The sequence below is a fragment of the Pararge aegeria genome, chromosome 10 (genome assembly GCF_905163445.1).
Source record: "Pararge aegeria chromosome 10, ilParAegt1.1, whole genome shotgun sequence".
NCBI classification, from domain to species: domain Eukaryota; kingdom Metazoa; phylum Arthropoda; class Insecta; order Lepidoptera; family Nymphalidae; genus Pararge; species Pararge aegeria.
In genome coordinates, this window is record NC_053189.1 from 18,191,905 (window position 1) to 18,216,460 (window position 24,556).

Sequence of the window (24,556 nt, forward strand, 5' to 3'; positions counted from 1 at the left end):
GCTAACTATGGGCCTCATAAGAAGGCTCAGAGTCACTCAGCGGGCGATGGAGAGAGCTATGTTAGGAGTATCTCTACGTGATCAAATCAGAAATGAGGAGATCCGTAGAAGCACTAGAGTTACCGACATAGCTCAGCGAGTTGCGAAGCTGAAGTGGCAATGGGCGGGGCACATAGCTCGGAGAACCGATGGACGTTGGGGTCTTAAGGTGCTGGAATGGCGACCCCGCACCGGTAAACGCAGCGTAGGTCGGCCCCAAACGAGGTGGACAGATGACATCAGGCGAGTAGCTGGGAGCCGTTGGAGGCAAGCGGCCCAGGACCGTGCATTGTGGAACTCCCTACAAAAGACCTATGTCCAGCAGTGGACGTCAATTGGTTGAGATGATGATGATGACGTACTTCTTTTGGCGCGTTGGTAAAAATGGTGAGGGTAAATTTTTACGATGTGCCGTCAAAAAAAAGCCGACATGAAGTTAGCTATAGTCAACATTTTAGTTTTTCTAAAAAAAGGTTTGACAGTTGACTTTCAATAATTCAAACAATACCTTATTTCTATTGTTAGTGTCGTTTTCTCTACAAACGTAGTATAAGGGGAAAGATAAAATTTTTGAAATTTTTTATCTTGTTACGCCAAAGAAGTATAACTTCTAACGCGTGTACATAAGCACACACACTTTTTTTTATATGTTTGGCAGTCTCCATCGTACTTATTTGATTTACTCATGACGTGATATTTCAGAATGCGATTATATGTAGGTACGATTAACCAACTACACCTCAGTTATCAAAATCTAATGAGTGTCTACTTCATAAAATATGTTAAATAACTTCCTAGTTTTTTGTGCAGTCGGTATTTAAACAAGGCAAAAAAGTTATCAATGTCTGCATTATTATAAAACTGTAACAATAGTATGCCTTTAGGTACGTTGAAGATATATAAAAAATGCATAAAACATTGCTGATTTCTCCAAAATATAAATGTGATTACGTATATTGTAGACTCTTATCTTTCATTACAGATTTATGATTTATAAAAAAGTACTCGACCGATTTTAGTACAACAAAGGTTTTATTGTTATATTTTTATTTTGCTACGATGATGGGAGCCTGAGAATCTATATCTACACTAATATTATAAAGAGGAAAGATTTTTTGTTTGTTTGTTTGTAACCAATAGGCTCCAAAAGTAATCGACTAAATTTTCACATTATTTCGCCAAAAGAAAGCTAAACTATCATGAAGTAACATAGGCTTTAATTTAATTTAAAAAAAATATCTTAAGAAAATTGTAATAATGTAACCCAAAGTATCAAAATTGTGCCTATAAAATTCATTACTTGGCGTGCGCTGAGAAAACTATTGACTATACATAAAAAGTATATACTATATGATTACAGTACTCCTTATTACTTACAAAATAGGGAATATATCTAACTATCACAGTTAAGCCGCAATAGAAGCTATTATGTTCTAAAACTTGACATTTTTCATGTCAAAATTGGCACTTTTAGGAAATTTATTATGACAAAATACTAATAGCAAATTTATTAATTAATTTATTATGACAAAATACTATAGCTTTAAAGTTTTTGTTTTTCATTTTTGTTTTAATTAAATTATTATTTTTTTCTTTTTTTGGTATAATAATTGCTTGCTAGGTACTTATTCCTAAGAAATTGTGGTTGTCGTATTATATGTATAACCAAGTTGTGGAAACTACATTGGTTTATTCTACATTACTTTCATGTGTAATAATACTGTTTGTTTCCCTTGAAAAGCTAATAAATAAATAAATAAACTTTATTAAATTGCCGGTGGATACAAAAGTGGGCAATTAGTAACGCAGTATTCATTTTTTATTTATATATTGATATTGATATAGTGGTAAAATATGTTTCATTAATTCCAATTGGACATTTAATTTAAAACTACACCCTAGTCTAATAATAATAGCTTAAAAATATCTGTTGAACTGTACGTAAATTGAATGCCACACATTTTTTTTTTGGATCATTAAACTGGTATCAATCAATGACGCAATCATGAGAATAACATAAATAAAAGAGAAAGACAGGAGATTGAAACCTTCTAGAAATGACCACAGCATGCTTAATTAAAATAATCTAAAAACTTATCAAATAACAAAGCAAAATTTAAAACTTAATACCTGCAATACTATACAAAGAATAGTGATTATATGAAATTAAAACGGAAAATAAATTAATTTAAGTTACCTATGTAAGTAAATGTTTGACATGTTTTTTGAATGAGGTCAAAGAACTACTAAAAATGTCACAGTTGTTTCTGTAAGCATTTAAAAGTGAGCAAATTCGAAAGACATTCGCATGTTGTCCTACCTTGGTCCGACAAAAAGGTAAATGAAACTGTTTCCGATTTTCCAGGCGACTGCCCTAACGCGGTACAAAAAACTTCAACCTTTCCAATATTTTCATAAATCCCAAATAAACTGTTTCTATTCTTTCAAATTAAAATAAACAACCACAGGCGACAGCTTTATTCGCATAGTCATATAGCAGCTGTGTAGAAAGCACTTCTGATGAGTCACCATTCTTTATGTTGTGCCTAGTGAGTTGACGGTAATGATAACAAGAACTGTTAGTAAGAAGTTAAATCATTAGATATAAACACATTCATAAGCTCAAAACTAAAAGCTGCCTTAGGGTTTACAACGCTCCAACGCACAACGCGCAATTTCCAAAAGCTGATGGCAAGCTTTTGGATATTGCGCGCGAATTATGGTCATTTCCGAATTCTCTTGAATGAGATTTTTAGCGCAGTGTTAAACACACGTGGCAGCATTATGGAAGCCTGGTAGTATGATATCGAATTATCATATTAAATGCATATCCAAACAGGTTTATGAACTAAACACAAATTACAATGTAGGAAGAAATAAAGCAATAAACTGGTGCAATTGCATGATATTCAAACCTGTTTAGATTGACCAGTATTATTATTTTATGCTTTTCTATTTTTAACACTAGGTACCTGTGACAAGTGGTGATAAAAAAGTTATAGTATTTCTTAGTTTGGCCACGCGCTAAATGTTTTAAACGCCCGACGCAAAATCCTCCGTGCGTCTTGCTTTATTACGAGTTAAACAAAAAGTTACCTGGCATCGATATCTTCCATGACTCAACCACAGCTTTTAGGAATAAACTCATCGGTGAGTTGAATTTTTGGACAAATTAAGTTTACGTGACGCAATGCTATGTGCACTTGTTATTGAGGTGCGTATCAGTCCATGTTTTTGTGTGTGTGTTTTATTTAAGAACGTGTTATATGCATGTTGTTAGTGCTCCATATAAAAAAATAAAAAGAAATATATATGTTCGATGAAAATCGATCCGAGATGGCCGCCGCTACAAATCTGCGTATTACATATTTATTCTCTACTCACACAATATCAAATATAAGAGCTTGAGTTGTAAAATACACTATGACAAATTCAAAATCAAAGATGGCAACCACCTCAAAATAGATTTTTTAAGCTATTATTATTCATATCAAATAAAAAAACTTGGCTAGTTGAGTAATGCAAGCTGTATTTGAAGTCAAGACTTTTTTAAATTTTAAATTTATACAACATGTATAAATTTAAAATTTATTACTAAGTATATTTCATTAGGCATCACTGTTAGCTACCCGTCCCTATACGAGTCTCCCTGCTGTCTGAGGGGGGGTCAAGCTGTCCTGATCACCTCCTCCTTAGCGTAGTAGCCCTGGCAATCAGTTGGGGTTGTTGGTAGACGCCTGGGAAGTGTACAACGGGTTCCCGGACGTCCAATAAAGCCAACGAGAGGGACATGCCGTGGTGGTTTTTAGTTCGGGTAAACGAGTCCCACATAACCTCTGTCCTGCCCAAAAGGGCAGAGGTAGCCATAAAGCTTTTCCACCACGACAAAAAAAAAAAAAAGGCATCACACTGTAAGAATATTAAATCAAAAGAAGCATATTTATTTTTCCATACAAACTCAAAACATTATAAGTGTTTACTTATGACAACCCTATTGTAGATAAAAGACCCACACTCGCATAGTACCTGTGCTACGCGACGCGTAAATGACTGGAATATGTTTGTGTGATGAACATAAAAGTTTTTCAGCGTCTGGGTGTTTATATGTATTTTATTCATATAAGGGCTAGAGGGCGAAGTGTTTATTGGCGCTGTTTATTTTTTATTAAAAATCCCGGGATCTCTCACTAATAAGACCACAGCGCCCACCACTAAGCAAGCAAGGTCACCTTTAAAAATGGTGATAGGTATATTAAGTTCAGAAATAAAATTTCTTTCCCCAATATTATCTTAAAGCGTGTTTATTTATTGTTTCTATAAATAATTTATCATTATCATCATAATTAGCCAACATGCATCCACTGCTGGGCACAGTTGCGTGCATAGAGGGTATGCACAGGGTATGCAGATGATATAAAATGAAGAAAATCTCCAGTACGAGTTATAAATACCTAAGGGTAGGCTTTTAAAATAACCCTTACAATGCCTATCCTTAAGTTTTTTATAACTCGTACTGGAGATTTTCTCCATTTTATATCATCTGCATACCCTGTGCATACCCTCTATACACGCCACTGGGCCTGGGCATATACCTATTTTAAGCAGAGCCAAAAGTTGCATCCAATGGATGCCAGCAACTTTCCGAAAGTCGTCGCACCACCAATTTGCGGGGCGCCCTACACTCCGCTTTTTTTACAGTAATAAGTGACTGACCAAGCAGATCCTATTATAATATTAAGGATTACTTAAACGATAAAAAAGCTTGGGTGTGAATTGCTCTAGCTTCATAGCTTAATATAAATTTACTGGGAGATGGTGATAACAAAAAAAAAAAATTTGTTGTGGGCTCTTCTTAGACCAGGGCGCGTTTGGAACCCTCGTAGCTTTAGATTTAAGGTGGCGAACGAAGTTATCACCATCCCTTTACAGTTATGTAAACTTATATGTATGATCGCTTAATAAGTGCCTGTGATAGGCCTACATGAATAAAGAAATTTTTAATTTGAATTTGATGTTGAAAACCACCTTGTGGAAAACTATCGCCTGTAAATAGAGTATGCATGTCACATAAGCCATGATAAAGGACATGTACTATCTATACGACCTCTCACATAGTTCCCGTATTAAGATTAAAAATTGTTAACGAGCAAAACTTTAGAACCAATTCTGAAGTCCACGCAAACTAAGTCGCGGGCAGAAGATATTATTATTATAAATGCTAAAGTGTTTGTCTGTTTGTTTGTTCTTCCTTAACGCCCTAACTTAGGAGTCAATAAACTTGATTTTTGGCATAGAGTTAGTTGAAAGGACAGAGAGTAAGTAACATATGCCACTTTTTTATTCAAGGGGAAAAACGGTTTCCACGGGATTTGTAAAAAAACATACTATATGCGGGTAAAGAACGCAGTCAACAGCTAGTTATTACTGTAAAAAAAGAAGAGCAAAAGAATGGCAATTCCAGGAAAAGCCCGGAAATCCTTTAAGGAATATGCCCAAAAGTCCTCTTTTTTAATTAGCACAACTGAATAACAGTAATATACTTAAATCACATATTTCTTACATCGAACTAAACTAAAACTATGCTTTAATAAATGCATTACACAAGTCTAGTCGATAAAGGGGGTTAATATCTCCTCATCTTTAGTTAGTTAATCTTTAAACTAAATTAGGAGGTGTAAACATATGTCCTATTTAGGGTATCCCAGACCCCATTTGACATTATACATATACAATTCGTGGAAAAAAGTCGTGGAACAAAAGTTTTTCATGATAATAAATTCCCCATCGACTTAGTGCCCCCTTTTTTAAAAGCCTTGTACCTACATAGATAAAATGCTATACACATAATTTATTATTTCAGTCAGAGTAGGTATTTCTATATAACATTACTTTGGTTTTCATGGGCAATAATGTACTAACAACTAGAGAAGAAATCACGAAGCGTTTTCTCCACGCTTTATGACTGTTACTGTGAATTTTTATACTTACATTATACTACAACCGTGAACATAAAGGATCCCATGTTAGTTAAAAAATTGCGATGTTAAGCCCTGTGCCTCTGTGGTCACTTTGTATCACTAACATATGATAATAATTGGTTCGGAACTCAGCTCCGTGGTGGGTATATGCTTTAAAATCTCTCTCTCATGGGACGCCTGTATCCACCTACATTACATTATTTATCTGAGAATGATGACGTGAATATCGGCCATTACAGTCAATGGAAATGAACCTGACTGCTCTAGTACGTAGTACATTATTGCTCAATGTTAAGTACTCATAATTCACTGTATTGGTCCGTCATCCAACTTTGCTCGCCGGCTGATCCCTGGGTAGAAGAAAACTGAGACCTGCACACACTGCAAAACACAAGAAATTACTTTTATATCCGCTTCGCACCGTAGGTTTTATCTAGTATATAAGAGTGTAGACGTGTTCTCCAGTAAATTTATCAAAATCTTAATTAATCTTATGTCTCAAAGTAATACCATATTTATTTGGATCAGAATCCATACGCAATAAGAGTAAGTGAAAATTATTTTTTAAAGAAAGATGGCTTCTCTAAAACAAAAGTAACAGATAGAGATATGCAATCGCGGAGTGTTCTTTAGGCTTTTAGAATTAAAATTATCTGGTAAATTATTTTTAAGTACCCCATACGTAGGCCAACCAAATGAATTTCCGACTTCTTTCCAAATTTATTTCTTTTCCATTTACACAAAACTATCTGTGAAAAATTATCTAAGCTGTGACAAAAACCTCATCAAAATCACGTGCGCTATTTTGAAAGAGTTAGCGTATAATAAGAAAGTAGAGAAGAGTTTAGAAGATTTAGTTAAGAGATTTAGATGACTATCACCTAAACCGATTGAAGTGTACTGCTGGACCTAGGTCTTTTATGGGGAGTTTCAAAACCCACAGTCCTGAGCCGCTTGTTTCCAGTGGCTCCTAGCGACTCGTTTGATTTCATGTGTTCGTTGGGGACCGACCAACTCTCTATTTCCCTGAGCGGGGTCGCCATTCCAACGCCTTGGAACCCCAACGTCCATCGGTTCCCCGAGCTATGTGCCCCGTCCATTTCCACTTCAGCTTTGCGACTCGTTGACCTATGTCGGAAACTCCGGTTCTTCTACGGATCTCCTCATTTCTTATTTGATCACGTAAAGATACTTCCACTATTATTCTCTCCATCGCCCGCTGAGTGTCTCTGAGCCTTCTTAATAGGCCCATAAGAAGACTCAGAATCGCTCAGCGGGCGATGACTTACTAATAAAAAAATCGTTCTTACAGAACAATAGTGCCGCGAACCCGTAGAAAGTTGCAGTACAGGCTCCAGCCAAGAAGATCCCCGCAGCGTTAGCGCCGCTCACGGAACCTAGTCTGCCGAACATCAGCACTGCTCCGACTGCCGTGCCGCTAGAAGCAAGAACACAAAAATTAAGCGTCGCGGATCCCCTGTCCCACTAGCATGGACAAGAGACATTTTCTTCACCAAGAAAGGACATAATGTTTAGCTTTATTGACTCTCTAAGCTAGGGCGGATGGTTGGAAATATATAAATATACTGCGACAATACACGCATTGCCATCTAGCCCCAAAGTTGGCGTAGCTTGTTTTATGAGTACTAAGATGACTGATGAATATTTTTATGAATAATATACATTAATACTTTTAATAAACATCAAGACACTTGAAACACATGAACGTTCATCGCACAAATATTTTTCAGTTGTGGAAATCGAACCCGCGGCCTTGGACTCAGAAAGTGTGCCAATCAGCCGTTAAATAAATAAAAAATCCAAAAATATTACTTGTATTTAAAAAATAAGGGGAAAACTTATTTTCCCGGCAGCCATGCTTTGGCAGCTGTGAAAAGTATATTTTATCCATTGTGAGAGGATATAATCGGGGGATATTATTTTTGTTTCTTGCGTATCCTCGTCGTTTTTAAGTACAAAATAAAAATTATTTAACTGCGACAAGAACTGCTTCAAGGTATTTACATATATACATAACATAGTTATATGTAAAGTATAAATATATTCATTTCAAAATGTTATTTCAAGTAGGCCTAGTGTATAAATACTTTAGAAACGTTAAGACAGTCTATTTGTAGTGACTCTACCAACGGTTAGGGAGTTAGATTCTACCGAGAAGAAGCCGACGAGAAATTCAGCAGTTGTCTTTTTAAACGCCATAATTTTAACAATAATTATTCTGTCTTGCGAGACATGAAAGCCGGGCTATGTGCTTCCAAGCAACCTTGTTATTAAGAAATTCATGAATTGTATAGTAACCTCGCATTTATTTCAAATATAAGGCCTTTTGGAACATCGAGTAGGTATGTCTGTTTATTGTGTATGTAGTATAGTATGTCAGCTTCTACTGAGATAAAACCGGCAAGCAAATTCCAAGACGCCTTGTCATTAAAAAACTCATCAATTGTATACTAACCTCGCAGTAACAAATGAGTTTAAATACATTTTTTAAACTTATGCATTGATATGTGTATGGTAGTGGTAAAGAGTATACTCAATCTCACAAATGACTTCAGCACCTGCATAATTAATAACAATTTTTAAATCAGACATCAAGGCTCATATTTTTTGTTGTTTAAAATACATTAAATAATAATTCTATATAACTAAAAGATAATAAATAAAAAATACTGCATTATATTTCAATATTTGAATATGCGAATAACTGCCGCTGCAATCCATTTGAAATAGCACAGCAGTGACTCACATACGCCCAGTCCAACCTGCCAGCAAGCATCTTAAGGATGCTGTTGGTGCCCCGCAACCTTCGCACCAGAGAGCCACATCTTTTGCGCATTGTGGCATAGAAGCAGTCAACTCTCGCTTCCACGAACATCCCTGATGCGCTACAAAAGCGAGTCAGCTTCATCAACTCCCCGAATACATTATTATTATGCATTCGATCCACATTTATCAACCCAACTATTCGTAAATCCGCCTATGATGTATTCGTATCTAACATGTTATGGATACAATTAACGTGATATACAATGCTAATGTGTCCACAACATACATCCAATACCGTGGCTTGACCGTCTGGCATCTTCATTGTCTTTCTAAAACCGATAACTTCGTATCAGCAGAAAAAATTTATCAACCTAAAATCGTCTGCAACCTGCTTTCATAATCGTTAGATCTTTTAAGTCTAGACCGAATGCGTGTAGGTATGTGCGTTGCAGTACTTATCTCTTTCTCAAGAACTAATAAAATATGTTTCGGATATAATCACGTAGTCGGCTATTAACGGGTTTTGAATGTGTGTTTATAATAAAAACCATACGTGAGATTTCACATAGTTTTTGATTAATCTACTCTTTTTAACCGACTTGCAAAAAAGGAGGTGCGGCTGCGGTTGTATTTCAAAATATATTTTTTGTTTGAAACGGTTTACTTCCCACGTGCCCTATTTTGATCAGTTCTAGATCTGTTGATGGATCCTGGAGGAATGGAGGGATGTCTTTAAATATTATAGTGGCACCTATAGCGATTTGAATATTAATTAAAGTTCCTTGCTTCTTTTTAAAAAGGAATGCGAAGTATATATATAAAAATGTTATGTTGGTTTGTTCTAAGTAATAAGTAGCCCATTTGTTATTCCAGAGTATAAATCTATCACCATGCTAAATTTCAGTCAAAACCGTTCAGTAGTTTTGCGTGAAAGAGAAATAAACATCATTACTAGAAAAAAACTGTTTTATTAGGTTTAATATAATAAGAGTAGATGCCTGATCCAATGCGGTTGATAATTTATACATTTTTATCTATTGATAATAATAAGTGATGACTGTTATATATACGGGTGTGAAACACTTTGCAGAAAGAAACCAAAAATTTGTTATTTGGTTTCAATTTATGTTCTAGAAGAGAGGGAGCTAGCGGCACAGAGCGCTTGAGTATGAGCATTTATTTACGTTACAACGTTCTTATTTTATCATTGAGCTATTACTCTCCCACAGCACAGAACTGGCCTCATCTCTCTTTTGAGAGCCATCTCTCCACCACCGCCTTGGTGCGTGTTCGAGCCTATAAACTGCTAGAACTCTTGACCGGTCTTCTATGGTATTCTATTTGATTGTCCTCAAGTTAGTCACTTGATCGAAGATCACAACAGTGCGAATTGGTGCGTTTCGTCGACATCCACTGCATTTCGTAGACATAGGTCTTTTATAGGGCGTTCCAAACTCCACAATTCTTGGCCATTTGTTTACAACGGCTCCCCATGGCTTCTTCGAATTGGTTGGTTTAAAAGATCATTAACACGCGGCCGAAGACTTCACGTGCTCTTAACAGATGTACAGAAATTTTGTCATAGAGAAACTCGAAACAAATTTTTGACTACACTCGGAACCTAGGACCTTGTAGTTAACATGCTAACCAGCGACGAGACGGATAATTGGACCTTTTTTGTTAATATCGTCCATTGCGTAGTTGAACCAAAAACGCTTAATTTACCTGACACGACTTATAAGATAACAATGTTCGCAAATATTTGCCTCTCGCCAAGTGCAGGGAAACCCCAAATCTCGGTAATAAATTAACTCTCTCACGCTGTTTACATTCCAGATTGTAAAATATACCCCGCGAATGTACATATTTACTGTTCACTATTTACTGTTATAGTAAATGCGATAAAAATTATAAAGATAATGTCATTCATTTATCACATTTTCCGGTGTTTTTCCATTTACACGCAAAATTGGGAATATCCCAATACTCTTAAAATGTTTTTATTGTTTTTAAATAACTACAAATAGAAATATAAGAAATCCCTCAGTGCCTGAAGACCAAAGTCTTCGAACAGTGATGACTTACGGATCAGAGTCGTGGTCGCTAACTATGGCCTCATAATAAGGCCCAGAGTCACCCAGCGAGCGATGGAAAGAACTATAAATAAATAAATATACTACGACAATACACACATCGCCATCTAGCCCCAAAGTAAGAGTAGCTTGTGTTATGGGTACTAAGATAACTGATGAATATTATTATGAATAATATACATATATACTTGGAAAATATACATACAAACACCCAGACACTGAAAAACATTCATGCTCTTCACACAAACATTTTCCAGTAGTAGGAATTGAACCCACGGCCTTGGACTCAGAAAGCAGGGTCGCTGCAAACTGCGCTCATCGGCCGTCAAACACTCTAACACTCCCGTTGGGAGAGGCATTCAAAATTCAAATTCAAATTCAGAAATGTTTTATTCATGTAGACCTTATCACAGGCAATTATGAAGCGTTTATACATTAACATGTTAACACTAATGTTAGGTGATGGTGATATCTGCATTCGATAACTTAAAACAAAAACTGGGAGGATGCCAAACGCGGTTTTTTTTTGTTATCACCACCCCACAATCGAGTTAATGTTTAGCTATGAAGTTTATACCCAAGTTTTTTTTATCATACATGTTATCCTTAATATTATAATAGGATTTTCCTGTAGCCCAGTAGTGGTCTTTTATTGATGGAGTCGTGTATTATTTAGTGATTTTTATGGCTGGTGTCCTATTATCCATTAGAGTTTCGTTCGGTATGATATTAGGTGTTATTACCGTAAACTGGTCGGGAAGAGCTGCACTGTGTAGGCGCACAGCGGTCCGATGCCCAGAGCAGTTATCTGGAGAGCAGACATGGATATACCGGCGATTATCCTGCAACAATTGAACCGTTGAACCCGTGTGTATGAATGTTTATGTGTCCTTCCTTTACGCCCTAACTAAGCAACCGATGAACTCGATTTTTGGCATAGACTTATTAGAAAATACGGAGAGTAACATTGGCTATTTATCCCATCAAAACAAACGGTTTTACGTCTCGTCACACTTCACAGTTAGTTTCCCTGGAATAAAATATAGCTTATGTTACTCTCCGCCCTTTCAACTAACTCTATGGCAAAAAACAAGTAGATCGGTTGCTTTATTGGGGCGTAAAGTAAAGAAATTCAAACAACACACTCTCGCATTAAAAATTATATAGTATGTATTGTTATGAAAAATAAGCTTGATTTGCTATACTCCGCGAAAAGCAGGAGAATCTGTATGGGGTAATTTTAATTTCTTCAATCCTTATACTCCACAACAATCAGATCTATCCTCTCTCGCTCCGAAACCGGAGCAGAAGACTTTACAATGGATATTTATTGTTAGCGCGTAGAGGGTACATTGCCGAAGATCTGTTTCGTTTTCATAACATATCATGGATTTCCGCAAAGTAACGCCTATCCAATAGTATGGATTGTTAATATAATTATAATCAAAGTTATGCAATAAAGAATGGTCCTTTAGTGGTTACCAGTGGACCAGTGTTAATGGTCTTTACCAACCTACCTGTTGGTCGTCAAGGCAGAGACGAGGCAGGTGGCTCCAACGAGGGCGTACATGCCCACCAGCAAGGCCTTCTTCGTGAGTGGACTGAGGCTGACCAACAGCACGAGCGTGCCGTAGATCACCGACGTTACCACTGTTATCTGGAAGGTTCCGTGGGATATGCTGTCCACACAGGTCGTGTTGGACGTCTGGAATACAACGATTTCTAATTCCACCACAAGATTTTTTATTATTTATATTAAACTATAAGTCTCTGACGGCCGATTGGCGCAGTGGGCAGCGACCCTGACTGCTTTCTGAGTCCAAGGTCGTGGGTTCGATTCCCACAACTGGATAATGTTTGTGTGATGAACATGAATGTTTTCAGTGTCTGGATGTTTATCTGTACATAAAAAATATTCATCAGCTATCTCAGTACCCATAACACAAGCTATGCTTACTTTGGGGCTAGATGGCGATGTGCGTATTGTCGTAGTATATTTATTTATTTATTTATTGTATAAAAAAGTTAAGGATAGGAATCTCCCGGAGATTTTCTTCATTTTATACCTATTATCTGCATACCCTGTGCATACCCTTTTTGCACAACACTGTCTGTGTGTATCTATGTGTAGGAAATATAGTGACTTTGAATACCGAAAAATGAGATTATTTTTTGGGTCAATATAGTTAATAATACGGAAGCTAACTGGTTATCAAAGGGTCAGTCCACAAGGGAAACATAAATAATGTATCGAGGCCATCGGATTATTGTTTAGTTATCTTATTATCGACGATAACGTACGGCCGCGAATAACATAGTTTGGAAACAAAACAGGCCCACCTGGTAGGTAGGTTTCTAGGTGCAGACGAAGTTACGCGGGTCAGCTAGTATTTTAATAAAACTTTTCACGGCCGATTGACGCAGTTCGACCCTGCTTTCTGAGTCCGAGGCTGGTGGGTTCGATTCCCTGGAACATGTTTGTGTGATGTTTTTCAGTGGTCTGTGTGTTTATCTGTATATTATAAGTATCTATGTATATAATTCATAAAAATTCATCAGTCATCTTAATACCCATAACAAAAGCTACGCTTACTTTGGGGCTAGATGACAATGTGTGTATTGTCGTAGAAGAATAAAAAAACTTCCTTTGCCAACAACTGAAGAAAATATAGAAGACCAGCTGTTATCGGCGGCTTCGTACGCGTTTTTTTGGTTTTTCATGAATCTTTCGGGAACCGTACATTTTCCCGGGATAAAAAGCTGCCTATGTGTTAATTCGGGGTAAAATCTATATACACTCCAAAATTAAGTCAAATTAGTTCTGTAGTTTTTGCGTGAAAGAGTCACAAACATCCATCCATTCAAACAATCATTCGCATTTATAATATTAATTGAACATAATTGGAATGCTTTTGGATGATGAATGGATTTGCTCTTTTATATTATGAAAATTAAGCTTAATTGACTATACTCCGCGAAAAGCAGGAAAATCTGTATGGTGTAATTCAAATTTCTTCAATCTTTATACTCCACACCAAACAGATCTTCGGAATGTACCCTCTACGCACGTTTCGCTCTTCCTTACATTGAATAATTGTTAACAGATTCTCCTGTATTTCGCGGAGTATAGCAAATTAAGCTTAATTTCCATAATATATCATGGATTTCCGCAAAGTAACGCCTGCTTCTATCCAATATCCTATAATAGTGACGACGAAGATAATGGGGCTAGCTGAGAACCAGGTTTGCGCTTTTTAGTAGGTATGCAGCTTTACTGAGCCTTTGTCACACATTTTTGTTTTTATTCTTTAAAAAATGTATGTACCTAAAATTTTACACAAATGTGTGACAATAAAGACGATTTTTCTTTCTTTCTTTCAATATCTACCCCCTTTTAGTAATAACTGACCGACAGAGCAGATGTCCCATCTAATGATAACACCATCGGCTATTAACTAATGAGTTACACTTCGAAGTTCGGCCCTTAGACCATCAACCTGAGACCCATCTATTCAGCTCTATGTGCCCTTACACAAGCAACCACGCCCTTCAAGACTGGAAAACAGCATTTTGTTGCTTAGCGGCAGAAATAAGCATGGCGATAGTACTTCCCCGGACGAGCTCTGACACAAAAAGCTTTACTACTACTACAACGTGACCTGCAGACGAATAAACTACCCTCTAGAGTCTAGATCAACTAGACCGCTCTTATAGACGTTTTCTATTGATAAAATATATCTAAAATAAAAGTTATCGAATGCTCTCTCTACGAACATACGACAGGCCAAAACGCTTGATATATTTAAAAAAGGAATTAAATCTTATTATCTTGCGCAAAAAGACGACTGCTTTTTTTCCATCTATTTATTAATACAGCTTATCATAATATATATTCGTTTATTATTTTTAAATTTATGTGTTTAATACATATTGTTTTTAATTTGTGTAATTTTTGTTTATGTATTTGTATTTAGTTATTTTTATAAAGGTTATGTTCTTATGTTTATAATCGGCGCACGAGTCGCCTCACGCACACACGGGTAAAACACACATGGATGTGTTCTGTGTGGGTGTGTGCAAGTGTTATATGCTTTAACGGAAATTTCTGGCACACATAATGCTTATGACGGATGCTACCCGTATGTACTATACTTGACATTACGGTGAGATAGGCATCTGGACATAATGGTAATATGTCTTATCACAAGGTTTATATTAATTTTACACGACCAATTTGTTCTCTTTCTAAGTTTGCTTGGCAGAGATCGCTTCCAAGCGATAAGGCCGCCTTTTGTATTTTACTCCAGTCTTTGAGTTTTTCTCTATTCGTCCTTTATTTTCCCAACTTTGTAGTGTTGTATCAAGAGTTAAAATAATAAAATAAAACCCTTTCTACACCTATAAGTATAAGTGTAAGTTCGGTTTCGGTAGAAGCAAAAATTGTGAGTAAAAAAAATTATTATTAGTGCATGGTTTCAGGCTCACCTGGTTTTCAGGCTGGTTCATCAACATACATATAGTAGCGTGCTGGTCTGCCTGCGACATGATCTTGTTTATCGTGTTCGGGGAGAATAGGAACAGCCCGTTCAATCTGCAATCAGCGATCGAGTAAGGAACAGTAGATGGGTTTTATTCAAAGTTTACAACCCAATGCGGTCAATTCCGCGTTTTATTCCATATTATGGCAATCCCCCTCGCACAGCGGTGAGCCCTGTGGTTTTTAATCAGAGGTACCCAGTTCAATCTCTGGCAGAGGCATTTTAGGAATTTAAAATTTTCAAAGTTGTACTGAAATAAAAAATGAAACAGATATGTTTTTATGAAATATAAAACCAAAGGCCCTGGGAAAAAGAACAGTGTAAAGGCCTTTCGATAGAACTCGGTCACCTCGAAAGGGATGCCGCAGTCTTGACCACTAGGCTATTACCACCCCGCAGACATATGTTATATATTATACTCTTATATTTATTTATAAAGCTAAAGAGTTTGTTTGTTTACCTATTTGTTTACTTGAACGTGATGTTCTCAGGAACTATTGGTCCGATTTGAAAAATTATTTCTGTGTTGGAAAGCCTGTTTATCGAGGAAGGCTATAGGCTATATATCATCAGGCTACGACCAATAGGAGCATAGCAGCAATGAAGAATGTTTCAAAATCGGGGTTTATTTCTTTTTAAGAGCTTCCGCTGCGTGCGCTGCGTAATCGGTTAAAGTTTTGATAAAATCATGAATAACAAAGTTTTTCCTATTTAAATTTTGCAAGAAATATTTCGCGACAGTATATGTCTGTCTTTTAAGTTTGACTTATACGAGGACGAAGTCGCAAGGAACCTCTAGTATCTAATAAAAATATGTGACTAGATTACTAACAATGAAAACAATCCGAACATTAGGAAGCCAGTCAACGCCAGCCATTTGAGATGCGGTGGTCGCAGCAAAGCCAGCGCAGTTTGCTTGTCTCCGCCATCCGGTTTGTCCTCATCGCTCTTCAGTGATGTGACCTGACGAAAAGGAATTTTATTAGGGCACTTAGGGCTCGGAGTCACTCAGCGGACGATGGAGCAAGCTATGCTAGGAGTGTCTCTACGTGAATAAATCAGAAATGAGGAGATCTGTAAAAGAACTAGAGTTACCGACTTAGCTCAGCGAGTCGCAAAGATAGATAGATAAAGTCTTTATTGCACAAATTAAAAGCGAAAACAAGAAATAACAAAAAAATTAAAAAAAAAAAAAAAAAATATATATATATATATATATAAGATGCGCAAAGGCGGTCTTATCGCTTTAAGCGATCTCCTCCAGACAACACTTTATGGTAGAGAATTAGGTGAAAGCTAAAGTGTCAATGGGCAGATCGGAGAATCGATGGACGTTGGGGCCTTGAGTTTTGGAATGGCGACCCCGCATCAGTAAACGCAGTGTTGGTCGGCCCCCAACGCGGTGGACAGATGACATTAGGCGTGTCGCTGGAAGCCGCTGGAGGCAAGCGGCCCAAGATCGTGGATTGTGGAACTCCTTTCAAAAGACCTATGTCCAGCAGTGGACGTCAATTGGTTGAAATGATGATTATGATGATGATGACACAAAGAGTACACTATGTAGCGATAAGGCCGCCAAATTGTATATAGTGTGTAAGGAATGTATTTACATTTTTTTCAGTATTTTTATTTGGTGTACCCACACTAAAAGTGCACATACATTCATTCATTAAGGGTCAGGTCACATTAGACGAGATGCATCGAGTTGGTGATAACAACAGAGAATGACCGCTCAACGTGCTTTTTGAGACACAGGGGAATACACCGCCAATTTTCTTACTCCGAGCAGGTACTGAGAATTCTTTACGCGAATAACCCTGGCACAGTGGGCAGCGACCTTGATCCTGCTTTCTGAGTCCAAGACTGTGGGTTCGACTCCCACAGCTGGAAAATATTTGTATGATGAACATTGAAGTTTTTCATTGTCTGGGTATTTATCTATATATGTTCAGTATTTACGTATATTATTCATAACAATATCCATCAGTCATCTTAGTACCCATAACACAAGCTACGCTTACTTTGGGGATAGATGGCGATGTGTTTATCATCGTAGTATATTCATTATTAAAATTTGGACCTTGCTCACGATATGGAGTGTTGAGTCAACAGTCATTGTTCCGATAGTTGTTAGTCAATGGTCTTCACTCGAAAAGCTTCGACCAAAGCTTAAGAAGCTTATTATTCATTATTATTATTACTGGCTCACCATGAGTCTCCTTTAAAATTTTAGGGTTTAGGCAGTAGCCTAAAAAACCCACGCCTTTGAGGACATGGAAGCTTTCAGGCATTCAGATTTCCTCACGGCTTTTTCCTTAACTATAACCATTAAGAGCAAGAGATATTTTAGCCCCCAACGCAAAAACTACGAGTATGTGAGAAGTAAAAATATGTGTTATAAGTTTGATGTAGAGTGTGGTGTGTGGAATGGTAGTTTCCGAAAGGCTGAACCTGAACTAATTATGATTTTGCTTTTTAATTGCTTCAATCATACTTCTAATGATTACTTCATTATATCAACCTTTTACTGACCCACTAGAGGGCACGGGTCTCCTCACAGCAGGGAATGGGTTAGCCCTTAGCCCACCACGCTGGCCCAGTGCGGATTGGTGGACAATGATTACTTACACAGTAGTTATTCTTCGCACACCCGCTGTTGCGAGCAAAAATGTGCCTCAGAACTTCCAAGGCCTCCGTCGGCTTGCCGTTCGTCATCAGGAACTTGGGGCTCTCCCTCGCCTGCGTGAGCCACAGCGCCGCCAGGACGAGGGGGGTGGCGAGCACCGCCGTGAGCACCCGCCAGGGCTGCAAGCCAAGGGTGTGCCAGTCGTAGGACAGCACGCCCCACGAGAAGACTAGAATAGAAATTATCCTATAGTCATCAACTATATCGGTTTCTCTTGATTTTCTAAACTTAAGGTCGCCTGTCAGCGATCGCTGTTAAACAATAAGGCCGCCTTTTTTATCCGGTGTACTTTCCTTATTTTTTGTGGTGTACAAATAAATTGTATAGATAAAAAAAAAAAAAACCCATCACATTCCAGGCCCAGTACAGCGCAGTATGGGTTACCGTAATTACTTCGACCTCTAAAAATATTTATAAAGAGTTTTAGATTTTCGTCGTTTAACATCAGTAATTAAAAACGTGCCCGCTAAATTATTATACTGCATATTGTTTTTAATTGATCCACCAAAGTTAAGGACAATTAAAACAGAAGCCGCACTTTTGATCGTCTAATTGTTAGCAACTGTCCCAGTGGCTCATTGAGATTAATGGGTTTTTAATCGAAAGATCACATTACATCGAAATGCGTTGAGCGTGATAAATAAAAACAAGTAAGTTGTTAAAAAGAGCGTACTATATTACAGATGGGGCATCGCAGTAGGTACCTATCATTATAATGAAATCTTTTATTTCATAATGTTGATAAAACAGCGACCAAAGGTTGAAATAGGGAATGAATTTTTTACATAAAAGTCTTCCACTTTTGAAGATACAATTCAACTGGTAGTTCAAGATCTTCCCAAATGCGGTCTTTACGCATGTTTGCTCAGACTCCGTAGCATCCTCATAAAGGCCACATCTAAAAGGGATACTGCTGTGTCGAGGCGAAGAATGCTACGTAAGAAATCTCGTTGGATTTGGATCCACGTAAAGCCCGGTTTTATCATTAACACGTGATAATAATCGTTAAAGACAACCTACTGGAGCAGCGCAGTGGGGTCTATTCTCTTAAACCTAGTATCCTATGGAACTGGCAGCCTGTGCCTATCTGTGGGACATTGACTTTAGCATCATCAACTCATTACCGGTATACATCCGGTGCTTTTCGCTCAATATGAGTAAGGTTTTTCCTATTATAATGCTAAGGATAACTTAAACGATAAACAAGCTTTGGTGCGAATTGTTCTAACTTCATAGCTTAATATTAATTTACTCTGAGATGGTGATAACAAAAAATAGTTTACCCGGCTAAGTATGTTGTGGGCTCTTCTTAGACCAGGGCGCGTTTGGAAGCCTCGTATCTTTAGGTTTAAGTTGGTGAACGAAGTTATACCACCCCCTTACAATTATGTGAACATATATATACGTATGAACGCTTCATAATTGCCTGTGATAGGCCTACATGAATAAAGAAAATTTGAATTTGAATTTTCAGCAGTCCGCAACGGCCAAGTGCGTATTGGTTGACTTCACACGCCTTTCAGCACTTTATAGAGAACTGTTAGCATGCTGGTTTCCCTACGATGTTTTTCTCCAACATAAAAGCAAGTGTTAAATCAAATGATTTTATCTATCTACGAGATTTCATAAGATCCTCATTATTTTTAAGTGGCACAGAAGGCTAATGCTTTGGTAAATAAATAAATAACAATAAATAAATATACTAATACACACGTCGCCATCTAGCCCCAAAGTAAGCGTAGCTTGTGTTATGGGTACTAAGATGACTGATGAATATTTAAATAAATAATATAGATAAATACTTACAATATACATAAAAACGCCCAGACACTGAAAAAACTTCATGTTCATCACACAAACATTTTCCAGTTCTGGGAATCGAACCTACAGCCTTGGCCTCAGAAAGATGAGTAGCCCACTGTGCAAATCTGCCATCTAGAACATTACTAATATAAATAAATAATAAATAAATATACTACGACAATACACACATCGCCACCTAGCGCCAAAGTAAGCGTAGCTTGTGTTATGGGTACTAAGATGACTGATGAATATTTAAATAAATAATATAGATAAATACTTACAATATACATAAAAACGCCCAGACACTGAAAAAACTTCATGTTCATCACACAAACATTTTCCAGTTCTGGGAATCGAACCTACAGCCTTGGCCTCAGAAAGATGAGTAGCCCACTGTGCAAATCTGCCATCTAGAACATTACTAATATAAATAAATAATAAATAAATATACTACGACAATACACACATCGCCACCTAGCGCCAAAGTAAGCGTAGCTTGTGTTATGGGTACTAAGATGACTGATGAATATTTTTATGAATAATATACATAAATACTTATGATACAGATAAACACCCAGACACTGAAAAACATTTATGTTCATCACACAAACATTTTCCAGTTGTGGGAATCGAACCAACGGCCTTGGACTCAGAAAGCAGGGTCGCTGCCCACTGCGCCAGTCGGTCGTCAAAATATAATATATATATATGTAATATAATACACTTACTGGGGCACAAAGATGCAACCAGCATAAGTAGTGCGTTGCACACCAGCACGGCCAGATCTCTCCTCATCCGTGGCATCAGCTCGCCAGCATACGCAAAGCCAAGAGAGGAAGGGCAGGATAAACTGGAAAAATACTTTTATTAACGACCCTGACCAAGAATATCCAGTGTGAGGGCAAGGTCAATAAGTGTTCAGAATTAGGTTTCTAGGTAAAGAACTGTTTCCCCCGATTTCTGATGTCATCCCAACGTGGACCCTTAACACGGTCACGGGGGCATTCGGACTAAACCACAATTATTCCAAAAGTCCACCAAGTCCGATTAACGTCTATCCAAGCAGAGGTCCCAGCCCTCGAAGGATGCACTCTCTAGTCAACATCCCCTCATTTCCCCCCGAGCCCCAGGGCTCAACGACATCGGGGAGGGGAAATGAGCTCCGAAACCTCATAATTGTATACAATTAAATAAATAAATATACTACGACAATACACACATCGCCATCTAGCCCCAAAGTAAGCGTTAGCTTGAGTTATGGGTACTGAGATGACTGATAAATATTTTTATGAATAATATACATAAATACTTAGAATATACATATAAACACCCAGACACTGAAAAACATTCATGCTCATGTTCACACAAACATTTTCCAGTTGTGGGAATCGAACCCATTGTAAATTAGTCGTAAAGTCAACATCTCCTGAGGATGCTCCGGTTCCGGATCGAAACGTGCGTAGAGGGTATATTGACGGAGATCTGTTTGATGTGGAGTATAAGGATTGAAAAAATTATAAATTACACCAAACAGATTCTCCTGCTTTTTGTGGAGTATAGCAAAATAAGCTTAATTTTCATAATATATCATGGAATTCTATCTGCTTCCCAATATTTGGCGGTACTTGTAGTTAACAAATACCGCCAAATATTGGTTTTAAATTAATTACGTCCGAAGCCTCCTACCATATAATGTGGCCAACCAGAATGGAAGCAGAATGAAAGTTATATGTTGTGTCTCCCTCTCTCCTACAAGAGATACGGCCTTTGCCCTGATGGACGACGAGTCGGAGCTCATAGAAAAGTCCTATTATAGTATAAAGGACTAAGTAATCGATAAAAAAGCTTGGGTGTGATTTATTGCTTTAACCAGATCGCTTTTCGAACATTTTTAAATGACAATGTGAGATGATAACAAAAAAATACCCGGCTTAATTTGTTGCGGGCTAAGTTATTGCTTTCAACTCGCTTCTGTCATATTTTACATGTAATGTAAGTGTCAAAAGTGCCATATATGTGCCTATCACCACTTCACTACCATGTAGGTACACCTTTCTCATAAGTGCCATCTATGGGCCTACTTGAATAAAGATATTTTTGACTTTGACTTTGACAATTCCCCTAAGCTCATCGACTTACATTGAAGAATAGGGAGGTATACCTTCCACTAGCTGGCGGGCTGGCTTTATATCTCACGCTCTTTCTGGAACGCAGTTTTAAACTTTTCCTGACGCCATCGTCTCTATTGTTATTGATCCAATGTAATCTGATCATAAATATTTTTTTTTTTTAATCTCTCCCCGATGAGAGTTGAAAGTCTGAAGATGATGTAGATCTACTCACAAGAGCGAGCCGGCAAACTTGCACAGAGCGAAGCTGAGTAGATTTGGCATGAAGGAAGAAGCTAGGGCAATCACTCCTGCCACGGCGGTGGACAGCAGCAGCACTGGCTTCCTGCCGAAAGTATCAGCAGCGCGGCCCCAGAATGGCGCCGTTAGTATCACGCCTGGAATAAACATATTTTTTTCAATTGTTACTGCCGTTTTCTCTACAAACTTAGAATAAGACGTAAGATAAAATTTTTGAAAAAATCTTGTTAAGCCAAAGAAGTATAACTTCCAACGCGTGTACATAAGTAAATACACGTTTTTTATACATCAAAATAGGCATGATGACTTATTGAAAAAAGATGCTCGGAAGTATATATCCAAAAAATATCTCGTTTTTGCAGAAACTTAGAATGAATTGCAAATTTTTCCGGTAATTGGTAGTATGAAATCACAAAATACTTGATATACGCAGAGATTTTCGAAGTTCAAGCGCTACAAAATTATGTTTATATAAGTCATGTCGGTTCTCACTTAGAATTTAAGTAAAAATACGTTTTTCATAATATATTAATCATATATCTTATATCTTTAACCGAGAAATTTATATATATATATATATATATATATCATATCGTTTAAAGAAATAAGATATGATATAAGTATATATATATATATATATATATATATATATATATAATTGGAATCTCGGAATCAGCTCCAACGATGTTCATGAAATTTAGTATACAGGGGGTCTCGGGGGCGATAAATCGATCTAGCTAATATTAGTGATGAATATATCACTAATATTTGATCGAAAACTGAACTGAAACGAAATACATATTAACTTAAAGTTTTGCTTGTTGTAGGAGAGTTTATCCAGCCGTAGGAATTAAAAAAGGTTGATGATAATAATAGATATTATCGTACAAGTAGGTATATACCTAAAAATAAAAGACGGTAAAAATTTATTGTAATCTATCCTACTAATAATATGAAATAAATATTTCATAAATAATTTTTATCTGAATCATATCGATATAATAAAATATCAGCAGGAGATAGTGTAATTTAATTTCATACCTCATAAAACTAACGCTACGAGGTTTCCCCAAGGTTTGAAATAACTATTACTTATTTATATAATATAAAAAGGTATTATTTATTGATGACTGTCCCAAAATATCTTATAAAATTATGTGTCAAGTTTCCAGTTATACTGACAAGTCTGTACCTACCAATATTAGGAATTGAAGCAATAATTCCCCTCAAATTATCAGGAATATCTAGATCACAGGCAGCAGCTGGTAAGATGAAGGAAGATCCAATCATCTCTAACATAGCAGCGCCGAGTATCGTAACCATCAGGATACAGTGGAAAACTTGGTATTTCCCAGCACCTGAAAATTCAAATAGCAATATTGTATACAGTGTGAATAATACAGAAGCGGTTATAGCGCACTGGGTAGGAGCTTGACTTCACTTTCGGGGGCCCAGTTCGAATCCCAGCTCTGACTTTTCTTAGTTATGTACGTTTTAAGTAATTAAAATATCACTTGCTTCGACGACGGTGAACGAAAACATCGTATCGAAACTTCACAAAGGTGAATAGAGTCCACCAATCTGGACTGGGGCAGCGTGGTGGACTACAACCTTAACCTCTTCTCGTTGTGGGGGAGACCCGTGCTCTGTAGTGGGCCAGTAATGGGTTGATGTTGTGATGATGATGATGATACAGCGTACTTGCGCCTGTCAAATAAATAAAGCAATAACGCTAAGTCAATATATGCTATAAAAAAAAGATCCATACCTAATTCCATTATGCAAACGCCCACCAAGATTATGGAAAAAAAATATTGAAGCAAATTATTCAAATTCAAAGTGTACATCTTTCAACTCGATGAACACAGAACAATCTGTATCCTAAAATGCATATAGGTAGGCACTTTTGTAATCTAAATTTTTCTCTCTGTTTGACTCTGTGCTCGCTTGCCGACAAAGACTTGCCGCTAAGCTATTTAGCGTTCCGGTATGATGTCGCGTAGGTTAAATATAACTGCCATTCTCCTCATCAGGTTCGCTCGCTACCATCTTAGACTACATTATCACTTACTACCAGGTGAGATTGCAGTCTAGGGCTAAATTTCAGTGCAATAAAAAATAGTATAGGTAAGTTGTTAAATTTCAACATCGACCCTTTTTCGTACCACAAAGTTCTAAGGCTCTCTCCAGATCTACTTCCATATTGATTTCCAATTTGTCCACAGAAATCCGCTGCAAAGGTAGATCATCCTTCCCTTTTTTC

General features: G+C 37.2%; 1 protein-coding gene across 1 annotated transcript; it reads right to left on the reverse strand.

Moving 5' to 3' along the window:
- Positions 1-6,172: 6,172 nt before the first annotated feature.
- On the reverse strand, positions 6,173-24,556 carry LOC120626966 (synaptic vesicle glycoprotein 2A-like). Its single transcript, XM_039894785.1, has 12 exons — positions 24,459-24,556; positions 23,490-23,651; positions 22,268-22,430; positions 20,653-20,774; positions 18,060-18,290; positions 17,442-17,455; positions 16,268-16,398; positions 15,383-15,488; positions 12,415-12,602; positions 11,641-11,739; positions 7,328-7,455; positions 6,173-6,398 (listed from the first exon to the last, which is right to left on the reverse strand). Exons 1-12 carry the CDS (start codon positions 24,493-24,495, stop codon positions 6,340-6,342), a joined length of 1,440 nt encoding a protein of 479 aa, XP_039750719.1. The 5' UTR covers positions 24,496-24,556; the 3' UTR covers positions 6,173-6,339.